General features: G+C 46.9%; 1 protein-coding gene across 3 annotated transcripts in view; it reads left to right on the top strand.

Annotated features, from left to right (window-relative positions):
• The window catches only part of ZDHHC12 (zDHHC palmitoyltransferase 12), a 31,964-nt gene extending 13,402 nt beyond the window's left edge, over positions 1-18,562 (top strand). For all 3 annotated transcript variants that reach the window (XM_068109888.2, XM_068109890.2, XM_068109889.2), the window contains exons 3-6: positions 3,130-3,237; positions 8,645-8,811; positions 16,716-16,937; positions 17,068-18,562. In XM_068109888.2, coding sequence (XP_067965989.2) covers positions 3,130-3,237; positions 8,645-8,811; positions 16,716-16,937; positions 17,068-17,164 — 594 coding nt within the window. In that variant the 3' untranslated portion in view covers positions 17,165-18,562. The remainder of the gene's footprint in view (positions 1-3,129; positions 3,238-8,644; positions 8,812-16,715; positions 16,938-17,067) is intronic.
• The last annotated feature ends 1,095 nt before the right edge of the window (positions 18,563-19,657 follow it).

Genomic DNA, 19,657 nt, shown 5'->3' with positions numbered 1-19,657 from the left:
CCATTATTTCTTGTTTTAACTTCAATTTGTTTAAGAACTGAAAGTAAACCACTGATTATACAGACTTGGCATTTAATATGGAATATTTTTTTTGTGGGGGTGAACTTACTTTTCAAGATGTCTTAGAACTAAAAGTTCATTGGAATTATGTTGAAATTATTCTAGATTTTGTTAATGTGACCTTTAAAAGAAACAAAAACCACATTTGACATTTCGAAACAAATAAATTGATCCTTGAAAGTGATGTAAACTGATATCGAACTCAATTCATGGACAGTACTGTGTTAAACTTCTGTACGTTTTCCAGAAGTATTTCTTTATTTTGCACATTAGCCAAATTTTTTTTTAGCAAAAACAAAAGTTAAATTACGACTGGGATTACGGACAGTAAAATTACCGTTCAGTACTTCGTGTAACCCCCACGAGCATTCAGGAGAGCACGTACACGTTGAGGCATGCTGTTCACGAGGTTTGCCAAGGTTTGGACAGGAATCGCTTGCCATGCAGTGACAATAGCCTGCTGCAATTCACGCACAGAGGTCGGCTGCTGGTCCAAGTGGTCGATTTGACGCATTAATTCTGCCCACAAGTTCTCTATCGGATTCATATCCGGGGACATGGCAGGCCACTCCATATGCTCTACACCACGGTCAGCAAGAAAGTGTTGGATCATGCGAGCACGATGAGGCCGTGCATTGTCATCTTGGAAGACAAAGTTTCCTCGAAAGGCTGCACGGGCAAATGGAAGCAATGTTTCTTCCAGAATGGCCCTGTACTTGAACTGGTTCAGGTTTCCATTCAGAACAACCAGGTCAGTTTTGCCCCCTGCATGAAAAGCAGCCCAAACGGTCACCCCACCTCCTCCAGCTTGGACTCTTGGCACTATACAATCTTTGTTGTCGGCTTCATGCACTTGTCTGCGCACTCGGACGTGGCCATCTTGACGATAGACCAGAAATCTAGACTCGGCACTGAAGATCACGTGATTCCAGTGTCCTGGCTGCCATTGACGGTGCTCTCTGGCCCACTGCAATCGGCGTTGGTGGTATTGTCTGGTCAGGCGTGGCTTTCTCAGGGGACGCCTGGCACGATAGCCTGCTTGAACCAGTCGTTGGTTGACTAGCCTTCTGGATACAGGCACATTTGTCAGTTGCTGCCACTCAGCCCGAAGCCGATTAGCTGACTTGGTACGGCCATTGCGGACTAACCGGTGTAGCTGGCGATCATCCCTCCTTGTGGTTCTGCGGGGACGTCCTGGCCTCGGTATTGGAGTAGGGACACCTCTCTGAGCATTTCGTTTCAGGATCTTTGACACCTGACCTTGAGTGATGCCATGCTCCCGAGCAATAGCACGCTGTTTCATGCCGTAATTTCGTAAAGCCACCACTCCATGACAAACAGCATTGTCGAGTTGACGGACCATCTCCAGAGGAAGCGGCAATAACTTTTGGAGACGTGCAGCAGTTGTTTTCCACTAATACAGAACGCAACAACCCTTGTATACCCGACTGTGAAGTCCATCGTCAAATGCACCTGTCCGTACATTTTGCCATGCCACCTGTGATATAATCCTGTTGTTGACTTCTTGCTGCGACAGACAATCAGTGACATGGTTCTTTTAACAAATAAATCACCAAAGTGTAAAAGAAACTCAACAGATTTATTTGCTGAGTTAAGAAAGTAAACCCAAGTCAAGAAAAAATATATATTCCATATTAAATGCCAAGTCTGTATATGCATAATCGATATCAGATTCCATCACTGTAGTGAGTACCAGGAAGCATGTGCCACATCAGCTATTGCTGCATGCATCCTGACCAACAGGAAATGCCTGCCGCACATTCACCTGTCTGTGGTACACGAAGCAACTAGGAACAATTAAACGTTTTAAAAGGCTATTCTGGCTAAACAGCTGCCCAGGCTCTGCCGGTTAGGCATGAACTTAGCAGAGCTACGGCCTACTACATCTCCATATGATTGTACTGCAGCCAATACCAGGAAGATAATTAAATTAAGTTCTCAATGAGTTATTTGTGGGCGAGTTTTTCTCGGTGTGTGTGAAGCTTTTTCTTTGATTTATATTAAATTCAAAACATCTCTGGACCAATCAATCTACACTAAATTTTGCAAACAGGCTTGGGGTATGCAGGGTCAGGTCATGGGCATCGATTTGAATTTTTTTTTTTAAATCAAACCAACATCGGCATGCCATCTCTGCCCACCTATGAATGGTGGCCTTATTTCCACAAAGTCACCTGTTTTCTGGGCTGAATGAATGAATGATCGTTTTAAGGCCATTTTCCCCACCAGAGCAGGGGTTAGCCTTGCGGGCCCCATGATAATAATGGTTCCCTATTTGAGGCAATGTTTTTATGGCCGGATGCCCTTCCTGGCGCCAACCCTTAGTCGCCTCTTACGATGCGCAGGGATACGGTGTACCTATTCTAAACCGGGGTAAACACCGGGATCATTCATCCGAGCAAGCTGGTACTCAATTTGCCGACCTCGGAAGGATGACAGGCTGAGTCAACCCCCCTGTTGTTAATTCAGCGATCGACCGGGATTCGAACCCAGGATCCTAGGATCCCAAGCCGGCACCCTAACCGCTAAGCCAACACCGCTAAGCCAAGTGGGCCACACTGTACACCCAAAAAATATTTTTGGGTCATACTGTAATCATATTTGGTCTTGCTGGACAACAGTGAAGAGTTTTTGTGATTGTAAAGTTTTTCTTGGGGTCCTGAGTTCAAACCACATCTTTGGCAAAATAACAAGCAGATGGGTTGACTCGAGTTCTCATTGTTTTGTGGTTGGCTAAATGATTACCAGCTCGCTGGGGGTAAGGCATCAACAACAGTTGCTCTGGGGATAGCCGTGGCATTCCCTCCTACCCAAGTGGTTGAAGCCATAATAAGGACTTGACGGGCACAAATGGCCTATATCTTATCAGAAAGGTCTTGGCTAGGTTTCGTAACGTGTTTACGAGCTTTTCGATTTCAATCACTTCAGCAGGTAGTGTGTTTAATTTCCTGAATTCCAATACTGCATATTGATCCAGTACAGTACATGATGGTTTGCTTAATAATTTGGAGCATATTATTCCTTAGCAGTTGTCCCTGACTTGTCCAGGAGGAGGAAGATCTCATTTGGGATGGAGAGTCTGGCACCTCAACTACTTCCTCAAGGACAGTGACCCACCCTTTGCGCCGACGACGCTGTGGTCACTGTGAAATCCTGGTAGGGAACTCTATTCTTCCATGCAGGAGTTGCATTATGGGGTTCTGAGATTCATACCTCATGAATACTGGGATCCAACAATACCGTAATTTTGAATATGTTCCCTGCCATAGGACCAAGGTAGAAACCTGTTGTTTCAAAACCTGTACTTATCCGAGACAATGGTTTTTATTGTAGATTATTTCTTGCTAATTTCAAACTTGAGAATGATTCTATTGTGGCAAGTTTTAAGAAGAAGATTCTGGACTCGGGTGAGAGTTTTATAGTGAATGTGTATGAGGCTCGTAATGTATTTGCTAAGACTAAGGTAAACAAGACCACTACTGTATTCAAGATGGTAGTTCTAATAAGGTTTTGAAACTGTGTAATCCCAAATTTGCCCCAGTGTTTGTGTTTATGCATTGCCTTCAATACCATTGCACCAAACATATTAACTGACAAGTTACTGAAATCGGATGTCACACCGAGGCTTTCTAAATCCACACAGATAGACCATGACGGGTGAAGTGTAATAATATGGTATCAGGTGTTAGGTCTTTGGGGCTGGCAGGATGGCCTCGAGGGATGCACACACGCCTCAAACCTGTCTAACCTGGGCTTGAACCCCGGCCCAGCTAGAAACTGTCATTCTGGTGGTTTACAGGCAGGGTGATTCATGAATGTTTGCCGTCCCTCGAATGGACATTAAGTTGGGTGTCCTATCTGATGCCATTAGTTGGTGGCTGTTAAAGATCCCACGGTGCCAACCAAATCATTTGCCAAATATTTTTTTTACATAAAGCAGGCTAAAATACTTCCTACCCCTTGTTGTGGAAAACCAATCAAGTCCACACAACTTTAGTCCAACTTGTGGTTTAATTCCATTTAGATCATGACATCATCCTGTAATGCAGGAAATGCAATAAGTATACGATGTGGCAGCACATGGGACCATTCATAACATTCAATGCAAGCAAGCATTCAATGCAAGCAAGCATGCAAGCATTCATTCAATGCAAGCAATGTCGGCATATTCTATGCTGGCGTACCGTTAGCGAGTCTACCAGATGTAACGTGTCACAGGAGAAGTCTCGGAGCACCGTCCGCAGCAGCGGGTCTTATAGTCGCGCCCCTAGCGGTGTCAACGAGCAGCGAGCATCACCACGGGTTCAGTACGAATACGATTTCACTACATTCTCCCCCCCGTCAGAATTATACGGCAGTGCGGCTAGAAGCGAGCGAGCGTCAGCACGAACAGGGTGCGGAACATCAGTCGACCCAACCGTATCGGGCCGGGCGGCGAATTTCTCTGCCAGCACGCGTCCGAAATTCCCCGGGTACGGCATCACGTATCCCTGTGTCCCCGGCGTCGGAGGCGCCATCAGGGTCGGGTGACGAAGGGGGTAACTCCAAGTCGTCGGGCCCAGGTAGACTCGGCGAGGGGAGGGTCGGTAGACTTTCGGCGATGGGAGCGTCGGGAGAGGCCATAGTCTCATAGATGGGTTCGATCGGTTCGACCGATTCCCTACTCAGGTCGGCGACCCCGCAAGGGGCAAGGTGACGGACGGAGACAGTAGTCTCATGGCCATCAGCTGTCATCACACGAGCTTGCTCAGGATTAGCCTGGAGAATCTGCACTTTGTCCACTAGGGGGTCGTACTTGCTCGCGCGAACTGCCCGTTTAAGGTAGGCCGGCCCGGGCCCAGCGAGCCAACTGGGCAAAGACCGTATACACCCCGTGCTCCTGGGGTGGTGGAAAAGTCGCTCGTGGGGAGTTTGGTTGGTTGCCGTACACAGGAGAGCCCTGATCGAGTTCAACGCCGCAGGTAGCGACTAAGCCCATTTATCGAGGCCCCGGCCGAGGGTCCGGAGGTTGAGCATGACGGCCCTCCAGATAATCCCGTTGAAGCGTTCGATCTGCCCATTAGCCTGGGGTCTGTACGGCATGGTGTAACTAGAAGCAATGTCCCTTTTGGAGCAGATAGCCGCGCACCTCCTGAGACAAGAAGACCGCACCCCGGTCGGTATGGACATAGGCCGGGTACCCGAACATTGAGAACAAGTTCTGTAAGCATCGCATCACCGTGGCAGCAGTCATGTCCGCGCACGTATAAGCAAAGGGGAATCGCGAGTACTCATCGACGATAGTGAGCAGATAGCGAGAGCTGCTCGACACCGGCAATGGGCCCTTGAAATCCATCGCCAAGCGTTCCCACGGCCTCGTAGCCTTAACCAGAGTCCCCATGGGAGGGTTATAGAAACGCGGTTTGATTTCCGCGCAGATGGGGCAGTCGCGACAGATACGGCGGATATCGTCAATCGAGTATGGGAGATTGCCACGCCGCACAAAATGAGCGAAACGCGTTACGCCGGGATGGCCCGCAGTGGCATGCAGCACACGTAGGCCCTCCAAAGAGGTGATACCCGAGCATGTAGCCGGTCGTGATAAGGCATCGGCGGCCCGGTTATCCTTCCCCGGGCGATATTTGATGGTGTAACAGAAGTCGGCGAGTTCGATACGCCAGCGAGTGATTTTCTCATTCTTAATGTGCTGGGCGTGTAAGGTTTCGTACATGAACGCAACGCTTTGCTGGTCCGTGATGATTTGGAAGCACCGCCCGAGTAAGTACGGGCACCATTGCCGAATAGACTTGACGATCGCATACGCTTCCTTTTCGACGGACGAGTGTCTCCGCTCAGCGGTGGTAAGAGTCCGTGAAAAGAAAGCCATGGGACGCCCTCCTTGGGAGAGGGTCGCCGCGATGGCCTGATCCGAGGCGTCACTTTCGAGGACTAAAGATCCGCTCTCGTCGATTGTCGCCACGGCGGCTCGGGCGATGTCGGCCTTAAGGCCTTCAAAGGCCGCCAATGCGGCCGGACTCAGTGGGAAGGTGTCGCAGGCCACGAGGGGGCGAAGTTTCACGGAGAAATTTTGCACCCATTTGGAGTAATGGGCGAATAGCCCGAGGGCGCGCTTCAGGGACGCCCGATCACAGGGAGGGGCCATGTCGAGCAAAGGTCGCAGACGCTCCTTATCCGGAGCGACAGAGCCATGGGTCACGGTGTACCCCAGAAGATCTATCGTGCGTAGGGAGTATTGGCACTTATCCTCGTTCATAGTTAAGTGATACCTCTGCGTGACCTCAAGGAAGAGCTTCAGATTAGCATCAAGGTGCCCTTGGTCATATCCACAAACCGTAAGATTGTCGAGGTAGACGAAAACATCGGTTAAGTGCTCCCTCGCAATGAGGTCATCCATGGCCCTCTGGAAACAAGAGACCCCATTCGTTACCCCAAAAGGCAATCGAGTAAATTGGTACAACCGCTGCCCCGACTCAAAAGCGGTATAGATAGGATCCGCCCTAGAGATAGGGATCTGGTGGTATGCACTACGGAGATCGAGAGTGCTATAGACCGAATATTGGGACACCTGTTGCACCAGCGCGTCCATCCCCGGAAGGGGGTAGGCATCCAGCTGTGTAAAGCGGTTAATCGTTTGGGAATAGTCGATTACCATGCGTCTGCGGTGGGCCTCGCTTCGCACCACCAAGACCTGGGCGCGCCACGGCGACCTGCTAGGTTCTATGATACCGTCTTTCAAGAGCTGAGCCGTTTCGTCCACAATGAATTGCATGTCTGCGCGAGAGTAGCGCCGTGATTTCACCGCGACAGGGGTACAGTCGGAGGTTAGATTGGGGAACAGCGAAAGCGGCTGGATGTCCATTTGCGCTAGGGCGCACACCGCAAGCGCGTCGTCCGCCCCCACAACAAGTGTGTCAGGCCCACCAAACTCCATTACCAGACGTCCATGCAGCCTAAGAAAATCGTGTCCTAACAGAATATCAGCACATAAAGCAGGTAAAACCATAAGGTGTACATCAGGAAAAACCCGTCCCTTTAGCACGAGTTTCAATCGGCATTCCCCCTTCGTGCTGAGTCGAAGCCCCTGGGAAGCCATGAAGATCCGTCTCGTAGACCTCCAGATCCGCCATCCATGCCTGAGCACTAGTCGCTGGTCGATAAAACTATCCGTAGACCTTGTATCCACCAAGGCCCGAACACAATGGCCTTCGACCATGAGGGGAATAAGGGCTTGAGCCAGGCCGGACGAGCCTGCTGGGAGTGGGACTGAACCCCCCGAATGGGTCGGACAAGCCTCGCGGGTGGATCCTATGCCAGCAGCAGTTTTGCGGTCATGGCCGGAGTATTCGTTGTCCATGGGGAATCCATTAATGCCATCAGAGGGCTTTCCCATGCATTCCGGTGTTTCGCGATTCAAAATCTGACAATTTTGATGGGAAAAGGCCTCCGTAGTATTTGAAAACGCCTTTTGACACTTTTGGCAGGAAAAGGCCTCAGTAGTATTCGAAATCGCCTTTTCCGGGGTGAGGGCCACCGTTAGCTCGTGGACGACACGAGGAGAACGTTCCGCTGGGGCTTGGCGAGGCTTCAAAGCCCCTTGCGTGGCCCGGAGTTTGGTCAAGGACACGTACTTCGTGCCCGATTGAGGATGAGACTGTGGTGGCTGTCCGGTGACGCCCGCCAAGGACGTCTGAGCGCCCAGGGGCCCGCAGAGAGGGGCCCTGCCCTTCGAAGCCGGGTAAGGTGCCGGGTTTCGGGCTCGGCTCGCAGGCTCCGCAATGAGCCCATTCAAGGTCGCGCGCGGCCGCGAGCCGCGTGCCGTTTTCCTGCACACTTTCGCGTAATGTCCCTTTTGCGAGCACAAATGGCATATTGCGTCTCGTGCCGGACACACGGGCCGGGCATGACGTGGCCCCCCACAGAAAAAGCAGGCGGTCCCGCGTAAGGCCTTGGGTCTGGCCGTAGCGGCAGCCGTCAGGACTGGGTCTTCCTCCGGAGCATCCCGGAGTTCCGCGAGCAGGTCCGCGTCCTCGGCGGTAGCACTCTCCGGCCGGGCGTGTAGCGTAGTTCCCGCCAAGAGGCGCGTGCGATCATAGGTGTGTTGTGGAAAACCAATCAGGTCCACACAACTTTAGTCCAACTTGTGGTTTAATTCCATTTAGATCATGACATCATCCCGTAATGCAGGAAATGCAATAAGTATACGATGTGGCATCACATGGGACCATTCATAACATTCAATGCAAGCAAGCTGAATATTCTATGCTGGCGTACCGTTAGCGAGTCTACCAGATGTAACGTGTCACAGGAGAAGTCTCGGAGCACCGTCCGCAGCAGCGGGTCTTATAGTCGCGCCCCTAGCGGTGTCAACGAGCAGCGAGCATCACACCCGGGTTCAGTACGAATACGATTTCACTACACCCCTTACTCCCTTTACAGGTATAGCACACGCTCCCCTTTACAGGTGTAGCAGCAAATGCTTTCGTTATCAAAACAGTTGAGGATGCAACAAGGGGTGATGTTGTGTTGATGATGATGATGATGATGATGATGAAACTGATTGCAGCAACCACTGCGTGCGAGGCACTGCATGGAATGTGGGCACTGTGTGCGACGGTTTGACCATCACTGCCCTTGGCTGGACACGTGCGTGGGTGAAGGAAACCATGCACTCTTTGTGGTCTTCTTGACTTTTCAGCTCATCACAGCCACCTGGGCCCTAGCACTTGCATGGTTTGTAACAAAGGAGGACAGTCTCATTTTTGCATCATGCTTCTCAACACTGCACGATGTTGAAGCGGAGTCTGGATTAATGCCACTCCTGACAGCCAATTTGGAACGGACTCACAGCGACACGCGATCTTACGGGCGACACGAGATCGACAGAGCATAAACTCCCAAGATATCGAGCGGAGGCATACTGTGCATGTTTGGTGAATCTGTGGTGTGCTGAATTTTTTTTTTCTCACCATGTGGCTGTTTCAGTGCATGCGGTTGGCTTAACATAGGGGATTTGGTTACGCCAGAGGGGAAGATTGCAGCTCAAAATACACAGCAAAGGTTCTAAAAGCAACAACAGATTTAATAAACTCAATATCTGCAATCTCTAAGGGCAAGTTCTGGTTAACACAAGTAATAGAAACATTTTTAACTAGAACGGCACTCAGTCGAGACCATACCTCCGCCAGGTGAACAGTTTACGTTTTGTATCCCAGAGTAGACCAGAAAATCACAATACAGAATCAAATTATTCAAAATCATCCGTCCATAACTTTTTGAGATATCATGCTATATATATGTTGGTTTTAGCCCTATCACTCAATGGTGAAGAACTACTTAAAAATTTAATAAATTCTCATATCCGAATCCATATTCCGATCTTCACTAAAATCGAATCTATTTGTCCTTGTCAGACACCCAAAGTCTCCACCACATTTCATGCAAATCCGTCCATAACGTTTTGAGATATCCTGCTATCCTGAGATATCCTGATATCGTTTTTGGCACTATCTCCCAATGGTGATGAATCACTTAAAAAATTCTACTAGCCGGATCCGAATCTGGATTTTCACCAAAATGTAATAATTTCGTCCTTGTCACATACACTACCTTTCAGCCAAATGTCATCCGAATCCGTCCACAACTTTTTGAGATATCTTGTTCACAGACAGACAGACGGGTGAAAACATAACCTCCGTCCACCTTTGGCGGCGGAGGTAATAACACCAAATAATGATGAATGAATGAATAATGGTTGACCCCTTTGCTACGACACTCCAAATTGAGCTCAGGTGCATCCATTTTCCTTTGATCATCCTTGAGATGTCTCTACAACTTGATTTGAGTCTACCTGTGGCCAATTCAATTGATTGGAAATTATTTAGAAAGAAATACACCTTTCTATATGAGGTCCCACAGTTGACAGTGCATGTCAGAGCATAAACTCGACCTTGAAGTCCAAGGAGCGGCCCATAGAACTCTGAGATAGAATTGTGAGAAGGCATAGATCTGGGGAAGGTTATAACTGTGTAAAACAATTTATATAGTGTTGAAAGTTCCCAAGAGCTCAGTGAGCTCCATCATTAGTAAATGCATAGAACATGGAACCACCCAGACTCTTCCTCGAGCTGTCTGTCTGACTGAACTGAGCAACCGAGCAAGAAGGGCCTTTATCAGGTAGGTGACCAAAACCCCAATGTCCACTCTGACAGAACTACAGAATTCCTTGGCTGAGATGGGAGAACCTGCCGGAAGGACAAGAGTCTCTGCAGCACTTCACAAATAAAGGCTTTATGGGAGAGTGGGAGAGAAAAAGGCACATGCCAGCATGCCTGGAGTTTGCAAAAGGGCACGTGAAGGACTCAGAGCTTGAGGCAAAACATTATGTGGTCTGATGAGACGAAAATTGAACTCTTTGGCCTGAATGCAAAGCGCTATGTTGGGCAGCTCATCACACATCTAAAACCATCCCTACCGTGAAGCATGATGGCAGCATCATGCTATGGGGAAGCTTTTCAGCGGCAGAGACTGGGAGTCTTGTAAAGATATAGAGAACAATTAATGGAGCCACGTATAGGCAAATCCTTGAGGAGAACCTGTTTCAAAAAATATTCAAATTAAAAGTTACGTTCAGTTCTTTGTTTATTGCTTAAAAATCAATATAATGACATTTTAAAAATTCTGATTCTGTGGACCTTTAAATCACAACCTTCACACAAACAATTATATGTCTGAGCTCTTACATTTTAAATGCTCGCCTTGCTTTAGGCTGTCTCTGCTTTTGGCAATTTTGGCTAGGCAATTTTGTTCCGATCGGACAAACCTCAGTCGCGTTGTAGTTACAAATGTCAATAATTAGGTCATGACTTTAAAATTAGGTAAAGGTCAAAAAAATGTCAACCCCGCATACATTTTATTTCCATTTTTGATGCAAAATTTCATTCCAAAAGTCTCAGCCGACTCCGAGATACAGCCGGACATTGGCAGAGAAAAAGGGAAAATAACATAAATGATGATTTAGTACTCCTCGGGATCTAGGAAACTCTGGACACAACAACAACAACATGCATTTTAAGGCCATGTTCCCTGCTAGAGCGGGGGTTAGCCTTGCGGTCCCCATGACAATCTTCTCCATTTTGCCCTGTTTTCTGCATCTCTCCTTGTTAACCCCCTTGCCCGCATTTCTTCTTCCACCATCTTTAGCCAAGTCTTTCTCGGTCTTCCCCGTCCTCTACTTCCTTCCACATTAACTTCCATCACTCTTCTCAACCAGTCACTTTCATCCTTCCTCAATACATGACCAAACCATCTCAACCTGTTCCTCTTCACAGCATCAATCACAGGCAATATTCCCATCATCTTTCGCAATTCATCATTTGTCTTCCTCTCTCTCAACGATACTCCGCACATCCATCGAACCATTCGCATTTCCACCCTTTCCAGCCTTCGTTGCTGCTCTACGTTCATTACCCATGTCTCGCTCCCATAAATCATAACACTTCTCACACATGCAGCATACACCTTTCCCTTCAGCTTCAGCGACACTCTCCTCCTCAGCAGCACGCCACTCAGTTCCCGAAACTTCTTCCATGCACATCTCACTCGAGCAACCGTTGCCGAGTCTGATCCACCTTCTCCATTCAGCATGTCTCCGAGGTAGCAAAATGTTTTCACACCTTCCAGCTTCACGCCGTCTCCAAGATCCAACTCAACATTTCCTCCATCTGCAGCTCCCTCTGTGCACACCTTACATTTGAATGTAGCTGCCACACTGGTTAATGACCCTCTCAGACCACTACATTTTTGATGAACCCACTCAGCACACATTGTACATTGAATGGAGTTCACTCCGACACCCTTCCTGCACACAGCACACGGCCACTTCCCAGTTCTTTCCACCTCACCACATGCTTTACTACTTGCCATCACCTTTGTCTTTCCGATATTCACCTTCAGACCTTTTGTCTCCATACATTCCTTCCACTTGTTCATCTTTTCCTTCAGTCCATCCATACTTTCCGCAATCAACACCAGATCATCTGCATACAACAACTCCCACGGTAAACCCTCCTTTACGGTCTGAGCCAGCACCTCCATCACAGCTACAAATAGTAGTGGACTTAGTACCGACCCCTGATGCACTCCCACCTTCACCTCAAACTCACCACTGTTCCCGTCCTTCGTCCTTACAGCTGTGCGTGCTCTTTTGTACATTGCCATCACTACTCTGATCAACCATTCCTCCACTCCTAACTTCCTCAATGCCCATGTCAATACTTTGCGTGGAACCCTATCGAATGCTTTCTCCAGATCAACAAACCCAAAAAACAACTTCTTCCTCTTATCCATGTACTTCTCCTGCAACTGCCTCACAATGAAAAGCGCATCTGTCGTTCCTCTTCCTGGCATAAATCCAAACTGCATTTCGTCGATCTTCACTTTCTTCCTTATCCTCCTCTCCAACACCCTTTCCAATACCTTCATTCCATGCTCCAATAACTTTATCGCTCGGTACGAGCCACACTCCAGAGGGTCACCTTTCCCCTTGTATAGAGGGACGAGGGTACTCAGTTCCCAATCCACTGGAATGCGGCCTTCTTTCACCACCAGATTACAGATCTCTGTCATTCTCTTCACACCCCAACTTCCTGCTGCCTTCAACATATCTCCCACAACTCCCGTCGGCCCTCCCGCTTTTCCACTCTTCATTGCTTTTATCGCTTCCTCAACTTCCTTCTCAGTTATCTTCTCTGCCGGTCCTAAAACTGGGTTACTCTCTATGTTGCCATCCCATTCATTCTCTGTATTCAACAGCATTTCCATATATCTTTTCCATCTTCCTTTAATTCCATCTGGGTCGACAACGATTTGTCCCACTTCATCCTTCAAGCAACTCACCCCCATCACATCACACCTCTCTTTCGCTATCTGCTTTGCAATCCTGAATACTGCTTTCTGACCCTCTTCCGAATCCAAGCGTTCTCCGAACATTTTCCTACATGCCTCCTGCGCCTTTGCTACCTCTTTCTTTGCAGCCTTCCTGGCTGCCTTATAACTTTCATGCTCTGCTGTTTCTGCTCCCGTACCCTTCGCCTTCTGCCACTCTTTGAACTTCTTCCTCTTCTCGTCAATCCTCTTTCCAACCTCAACATCCCACCACCATGTTTCCGAGTGCCTCGGTGGTCCTTTTGTCCATCCACATACCTCACCAACGGCTCCCAACAGACTAGCTTTCATTGACATCCAACCACTTTCAAGCTCAACCACATCATCCTCTACCCTACTCAGTCTCTCTTTTAATGCCTCCCTTACTGTCACCTCTTTCAACCTCCACACCTTCATTCTCGGTTGGTACTTCACCCGCCGAGCTCTCCTCGCACCTTTCACCCTTATGTCGCAGACAACCAAGTGGTGCTGTGAAACAGCCTCCTCCCCCGGAATCACCTTTGTGTCCCGGAGGTGCCCCCTATCTCGCCGACGCACCATCAGGTAGTCAACGGTTGTCGTCGACCCACCTGACGTGTATGTAACAAGCTTATTGTCCTCTTTCTGGAACTGAGTATTACAAATCAACAAATCAGCTCCATCAGCAAACTCCAAAATCCTTTCACCTTCTCCATTTCTCACACCATATCCGTAACCCCCATGAACTCCCTCAAAACCATCCATACTCCTTCCCACATGTCCATTCAGGTCTCCTCCCACCACAACAACTTCCTCATCTTTCACGTTTTCCATCAGCTTCTCTATCGCACACCAGAACTTGTCCTTCTCTTCATCGCTTCGACCAACCTGCGGAGCATATCCCGAGATGACGTTCACCAAGAGCTTTCCAATCATCATTTTCACCATCATCAACCTATCACTCACTCTAGTCACACTCACCACACTGTCTACAAACTCCTCAGAAAACAGGACACCAACACCATTCACGCCCTCCGGGCACCCTTGCCACACAAACTTGTATTTCTGTCCCTGCCTACCCTTCACCATTCTCACACCACTTCCCTTCCATCTCGTCTCTTGCACACAACATATGTCCACTCTTCTTCTGACCAATACTTCCACCACTTCTCCTGATCTCCCTGTCATTGTCCCCACATTCCATGTCCCAAACCTCAGAAACCGATCTCCACTTCGGGCTGCACCCTGCCCATATGTACTTGTGATTGTCATGGTTCTCTTTTTGAGGCAATGTTTTTATGGCCGGATGCCCTTCCTGACGCCAACCCTCTTAGTCGTCTCTTACGACACGCAGGGATACGGTGTACCTATTCTGACCAGGGTACACACTGGGAAACGTTTAAAACATGTAAATTCTGGGGGGGGGGGGGGGGGGGGCGTCAGCATCACGGCTGCGGTTTAAACATATTCCAACAATATCCAAACAGAACGATGAAAAAAACAATCTGGGAAAAGTCTCCAAGCGAGAACGTGGATTTGAGAAAGAAGGAGCAGACGCGGAAGAAAACGAGATACAGGGGGCGGGGCACAAGCCGAGACGAGGAGGAGAGCGAACAAGCACGTGTCCGGGAGGAGAGAAAGAATCAATATATAATTATTTGTCTAGGGAGGTGAGGTGAGGGGGAGAAAACAAAATAAAAGAAACAAGCAATACAGCGAAGGAAATAACCCAAACCGACAAAACACCGACGGGGGGAGGGAAGCCCCAAGTCACCAGGCCGCGCCCGAGGTACGACTCAGAAAACGATTAACTACACACAAGTTTGCACGAACCACAAACCAACACCAACTAGAAACACACAATAACACGTACGTCGTACACAGCAAAATAACCAGTGGAAATTTGACAAAGACAAGAATGGGAAAACACTCAAACTTCGATGCCGTGGAGAGCTCGAAGCACGCCTCACTCGCCCGAGGAACCGGAAGCGGAACCCTGTCCCTAGGAAACTCTGGAGTACCATTAAAATTGGGGGCACTAGTTTTAGATACAAACCCTACAATTGGTCTCCCTATCCTATATATGAGCTCGTCTACTCTCCCTTGTATGCAAGGCTGAGCAGGACAGAATGTGCCCAGACAAAGGATGTTGAGGGTATGCCGAGAGGAGTCTTGCCAGTGAAACATTACTTGGGCTCACTACCCTGTTAAGCTTTCATCTAACAAATATTTTATACTGTTACTATTGTCATGTCTAAGGGCCCGTTAAGACATTACACTCAGTCACAGGGCCTTTCGTCCCGGGAGATGGTTCAAATGGTGCTTTAATGCACTGAATTCAATAAATTGTAACTTTACCATTCCCCAAGGATCATTCAATTGGGCCAAAATCAACAGCAAACGTACATGGAAAACAGATACCTCAAACACGTTTTCTTACCTCTTAAAGGATTTATTTTGTAAAGTAAAGAGCAGGGAATAAGGTGAACAAGATGCTATAAACAAAAATGAACATACCAAGCGAATCAAAAGGACAGAGGTAAATGTCAACGTGCAAACTTATGTACAATGATTGGAAATGAAGCAATTTCTAGCCCACTAGGCACCACAGATCACACTCATACAACAAGACAGTAATGCAGGCGAGACTTCCCTTTTATCTCATGCGCAGGGTGGATGCCAGACTCAAAACAGCCCACTGTTTTGGTGTGAGGCCCACAGAAACCAGGTGCGAGATGAGAGCCAGTGACCAGGCCTCGTGGCCCCCTCTCTCCTTTTTAGACTGAGGGCTCCTTGTGTGCCCTTCGTATTCCTCCTCCTTCAAACACACAGGGTGATCCCAGCTCGGGTCAATTCAACCGGAGACAAAGCCACAATCGAGGCCTCCTTGAAAAACTCCTCTGTGAACAGTTTACTCTGTTTGTCCTCCTCCCACCAGCTCATTTCTAGACTATGCAAGGCCTCCTGCTCTGCTATCCATCTCCAGGTCTTTCTCTAGTTCTCTCCTTCCTTTTACAAGCAAGGTCTCCCCTAGTTCTGATCTTCCTCCTGGCAGAGTTATCCCCTGGTAGCCCCCCACCCACTGAGTAGCCTTAATTTTTTAAAAAAAGAAGCACTTTGGCACTTTCAGCCCCACAGCACACTGTGCTGCCATGGCTGACACACACTGGCCAGACAGATCATGACAGCCTGTCACACAAGTGACACGCGTGCCTCTCGGGAAATCTTCACTTAGCCCCGCCTACAAACATGAGGTGTTTACACCCACAAAAGTAATGTCTAACCTGACTATAAATTAGATGTGCTGCCTCCTCAGCCTCACCTGTAACAAACAACTTGCTCTGACAGGTCCCTGTTACATGACAATCTAACATACTCGAAACATATGGACCATAGTACACTTACCACAATCTAGTTATGGACTCCCCTCCCCCCCCCCCCCCCCCCTTCCACGTTATAGTATATTAAATGTTGCTTGAGCATGCAATGTCATAACAATCTACAATTTCAGGGGAAGACAGCTATTTCTGCCCAGGCTTCTGACTTGCAATTAATTTATATCAACTAGCCCTTCGGTGCTATACACACAAACAATACAACCAATGACGATACTGCACACGCAAGCAAGACTATTTTGCCACTCCACTTCTCAGCACATTTTTGTTCAATGATATTTAAAATCGAAGTGATATGGTTGTACTTTTTCCCACATATAATTCCTCATTTCTTCACAGGTCTGGCTTCGTGCCTTCTTCTCCATCACACAGTTGGTTAGCCTGTAACGGAGGACTCCTAATAGTAATGATAATAGGTGTGGTTGCAGCCCTGCCTTCTGGTTTACTACTTGCATTCCATTTGCATCTTGCTGCAACCGGTGCAACTACATGGGAAGCGATGTCCTGGAACCGCGTCTCGTACCTCCGCTCTCATGACTCTGAGCACAATCCTTTTGACAGGTAATCCATTTCGTTTACATAGTACTACTGGTAAGAGTGCACTGCGGATAGTCTGTAGAAAAGAAATTGCATCCTTATCGAGCATCAGGCAGAATGAAACAAAACTTTCCCCGTCAAATTTGTTTTGCAGAGGACTTCTGCAGAATCTTCACCTGTTCTTCTGCCACCGGGCTTGGGTAACATGGGAAAAACCTTACAGGGCATTCTTGGAGACCGAAAATGTTTAAGGTTTTGAGGTCCTTTTGCTGTTATTGTTTTTGGTCCAGCTTGCATTCCTCATCAACAACAGAGAATCTGGCCGAAGAAGAAGTGCCTACAGCAAACCTCAAATCTGACACATATAGCAGAAAGGCCAGAAGCCTTTTTCTTTTCTTTTTTTTTTTTTACATTGGAACTGTACTTTGTATGGCTATGGAACCATTATCACAAGCACAACAGCGAAAGACAAAAGTGTTCATAAGATGTGAGGGTATCCTTAAAGTTGCTTACACAAGACATTTCTTCAACTGTGCTTAAGCATTGCATTCCCCCCTGGTACTCATATGATTTAGAAATCGATGATGCACTGAGCATCTGCTCTCCTGAGGATTCCATCTGAATGATCTATGAGTAGGTATGCGATTTGGCTTGAAGGAAGTGTGTGCGACTATGAAGAAATGCATTCATGAAGTCAGGAGAGATTACCTTAGGTAGACAATAAGATTCAACAAGCATTCCAATACTTTTGGGTCATCCATATATTATGTTGCCAAAAAATTTGTGATGTATCCCAATAACCGATATACCTTGACCTTTTCTACCCCCGTTAATTCACCCCAGATCCACTTTTTTGAAATACCGACTTCTTTCCTGGAAGTCCTGGCTGTGTCCATGTGTTTTTTAACCTCTCCCACCCCCCACCCCCCTTCCCATGCCTCCACCCCTACCCCCTTCCCATGCCTCATCCCCCCACCCGCATTCCCATGCCTCCTCTCCCCAAGCCCTCTCCCCGCCCCACATCTCCCGATGTCCCTGCTCTCAAATGTTGTACTCATGTGCTTCCCATCTTGTCCCCTTCCCATCTTGTCCAATGCCTTGTCTTGTTCCTGTGTGTTTCCCCCTCTCTCCCCATATTGTCTCCTGCTCCCTTTATTTTGTCTTTTGTGTCAGTTTTTTTTTTTTGGGCATTAATGTTAGCTCTTACACGAGCCTTGATCTTGTATACAAAAAAACAACAAAAAAACCAAAAAGTAACCTCTCCTTCACTCTCCCTTTTTCTTTGCTATTCTCACCCACCCATGCCTTTTTCAAATTTTAAGCACCCATTCCTCCTTGGGAATGTTGATGGATTCTTATGTAGCATGATGATGGTTTATTATGTTTTTTTTCTGTTTGGTTTGATTCTTCGATCTGTCATTATCCATGTTTTAACTATTTAAAAAAATATTTTTATCATTTTGCTTTTGGCTTGCTTGTGGTTTCCATTTTATATATTTCAAAATGGTGGATCTTAAAATTCATCGAAGTTCTTAGTTTTGATTCTAGTACATTTCTGTACGATCATATTGTTATGCCATATCCATTAATTTATGATATTTATTTATTTATTTATAAAAATTTTTTACAAATAAAGGCCTACAACAAAACTCTCTCTCGTGTATCTGATTAATTTAATCCTCTGTTCTGGCACTTTAATAACTTTTCAATAAAAAGGAAGGTTCGCACAAGTGTCAGTGATACAGTGCATTCAGAAAGTATTCAGACCCCTTCACTTTTTTCACATTTTGTTATGTTGCAGCCTTATGCTGAAATCGTTTAAATTCATTTTTCCCCTCATCAATCTACACTCAATACCCCATAATGACAAAGAGAAAACAGGATTTTAGAAAGTTTTGCAAATTTATTAACAAGAAAAAACTGAAATATCACATTGACATAAGTATTCATACCCTTTGCTATGACGCTTGAAATTTAGCTCAGATGCCTCCCATTTCTATTGATAATCTTTGAGATGTTTCTACACCTTGATTGGAGTCCACCTGTGGTAAATTAAATTGATTGGACATGATTTGGAAAGGCACACACCTGTCTATATAAGGTCTCACAGCTGACGATGCATATCAGAGCAAAAATCTCACAGCTGATATTAGGCGAGAGGTAATCTAACTCAACAAAATACTATTGATATACTCGAGAGTCTATGGTTCCTTTATGTTTTCAATTTGACGTACTCTGGGTCTTCCAAAACCGTAATAATATAGAAAACAAGTACAGGTGCATTCAGAGTACACAGTCCTCATGCCAAATATATAAATAAACAAGAAAAAGAGCAATCAGAGATTGCAAACCCTCGCCAGGATGTATTTTTGGTGGTTTTGAAGGCTTTTGTGTTGAAACAAATATGGCGGCCGAACCACGTGACCGACGACGTCATTATTATATTTTTTCTAAACTAATTTATTCCGAGATTATGCTCAAGAAATTTCATCCTGATCGGATGAAGTTTTGTACTTGTCGAATTATTACGTCATAATGGAGGCACCTATGACATCATCATTAACATATTTTATTCCCCATGGAGAGTTTTTTACAATGAGCCATGTCTCAATTTTTTCCATTCAGCACTTTCGGAGATATAGAGGTGCAATGTTTTTCGATTTTTCCAAGATGGCGGCCGAACCACGTGACCGATGACGTCATCATTATTATTTTTTCTCCTCCAGTTTATGCCGTCATGGCGC

The sequence above is a fragment of the Myxine glutinosa genome, chromosome 3 (assembly GCF_964187855.1).
Source record: "Myxine glutinosa chromosome 3, kmMyxGlut1.1, whole genome shotgun sequence".
NCBI lineage: Eukaryota > Metazoa > Chordata > Myxini > Myxiniformes > Myxinidae > Myxine > Myxine glutinosa.
This window is presented reverse-complemented; position numbering and strand designations above follow the sequence as displayed.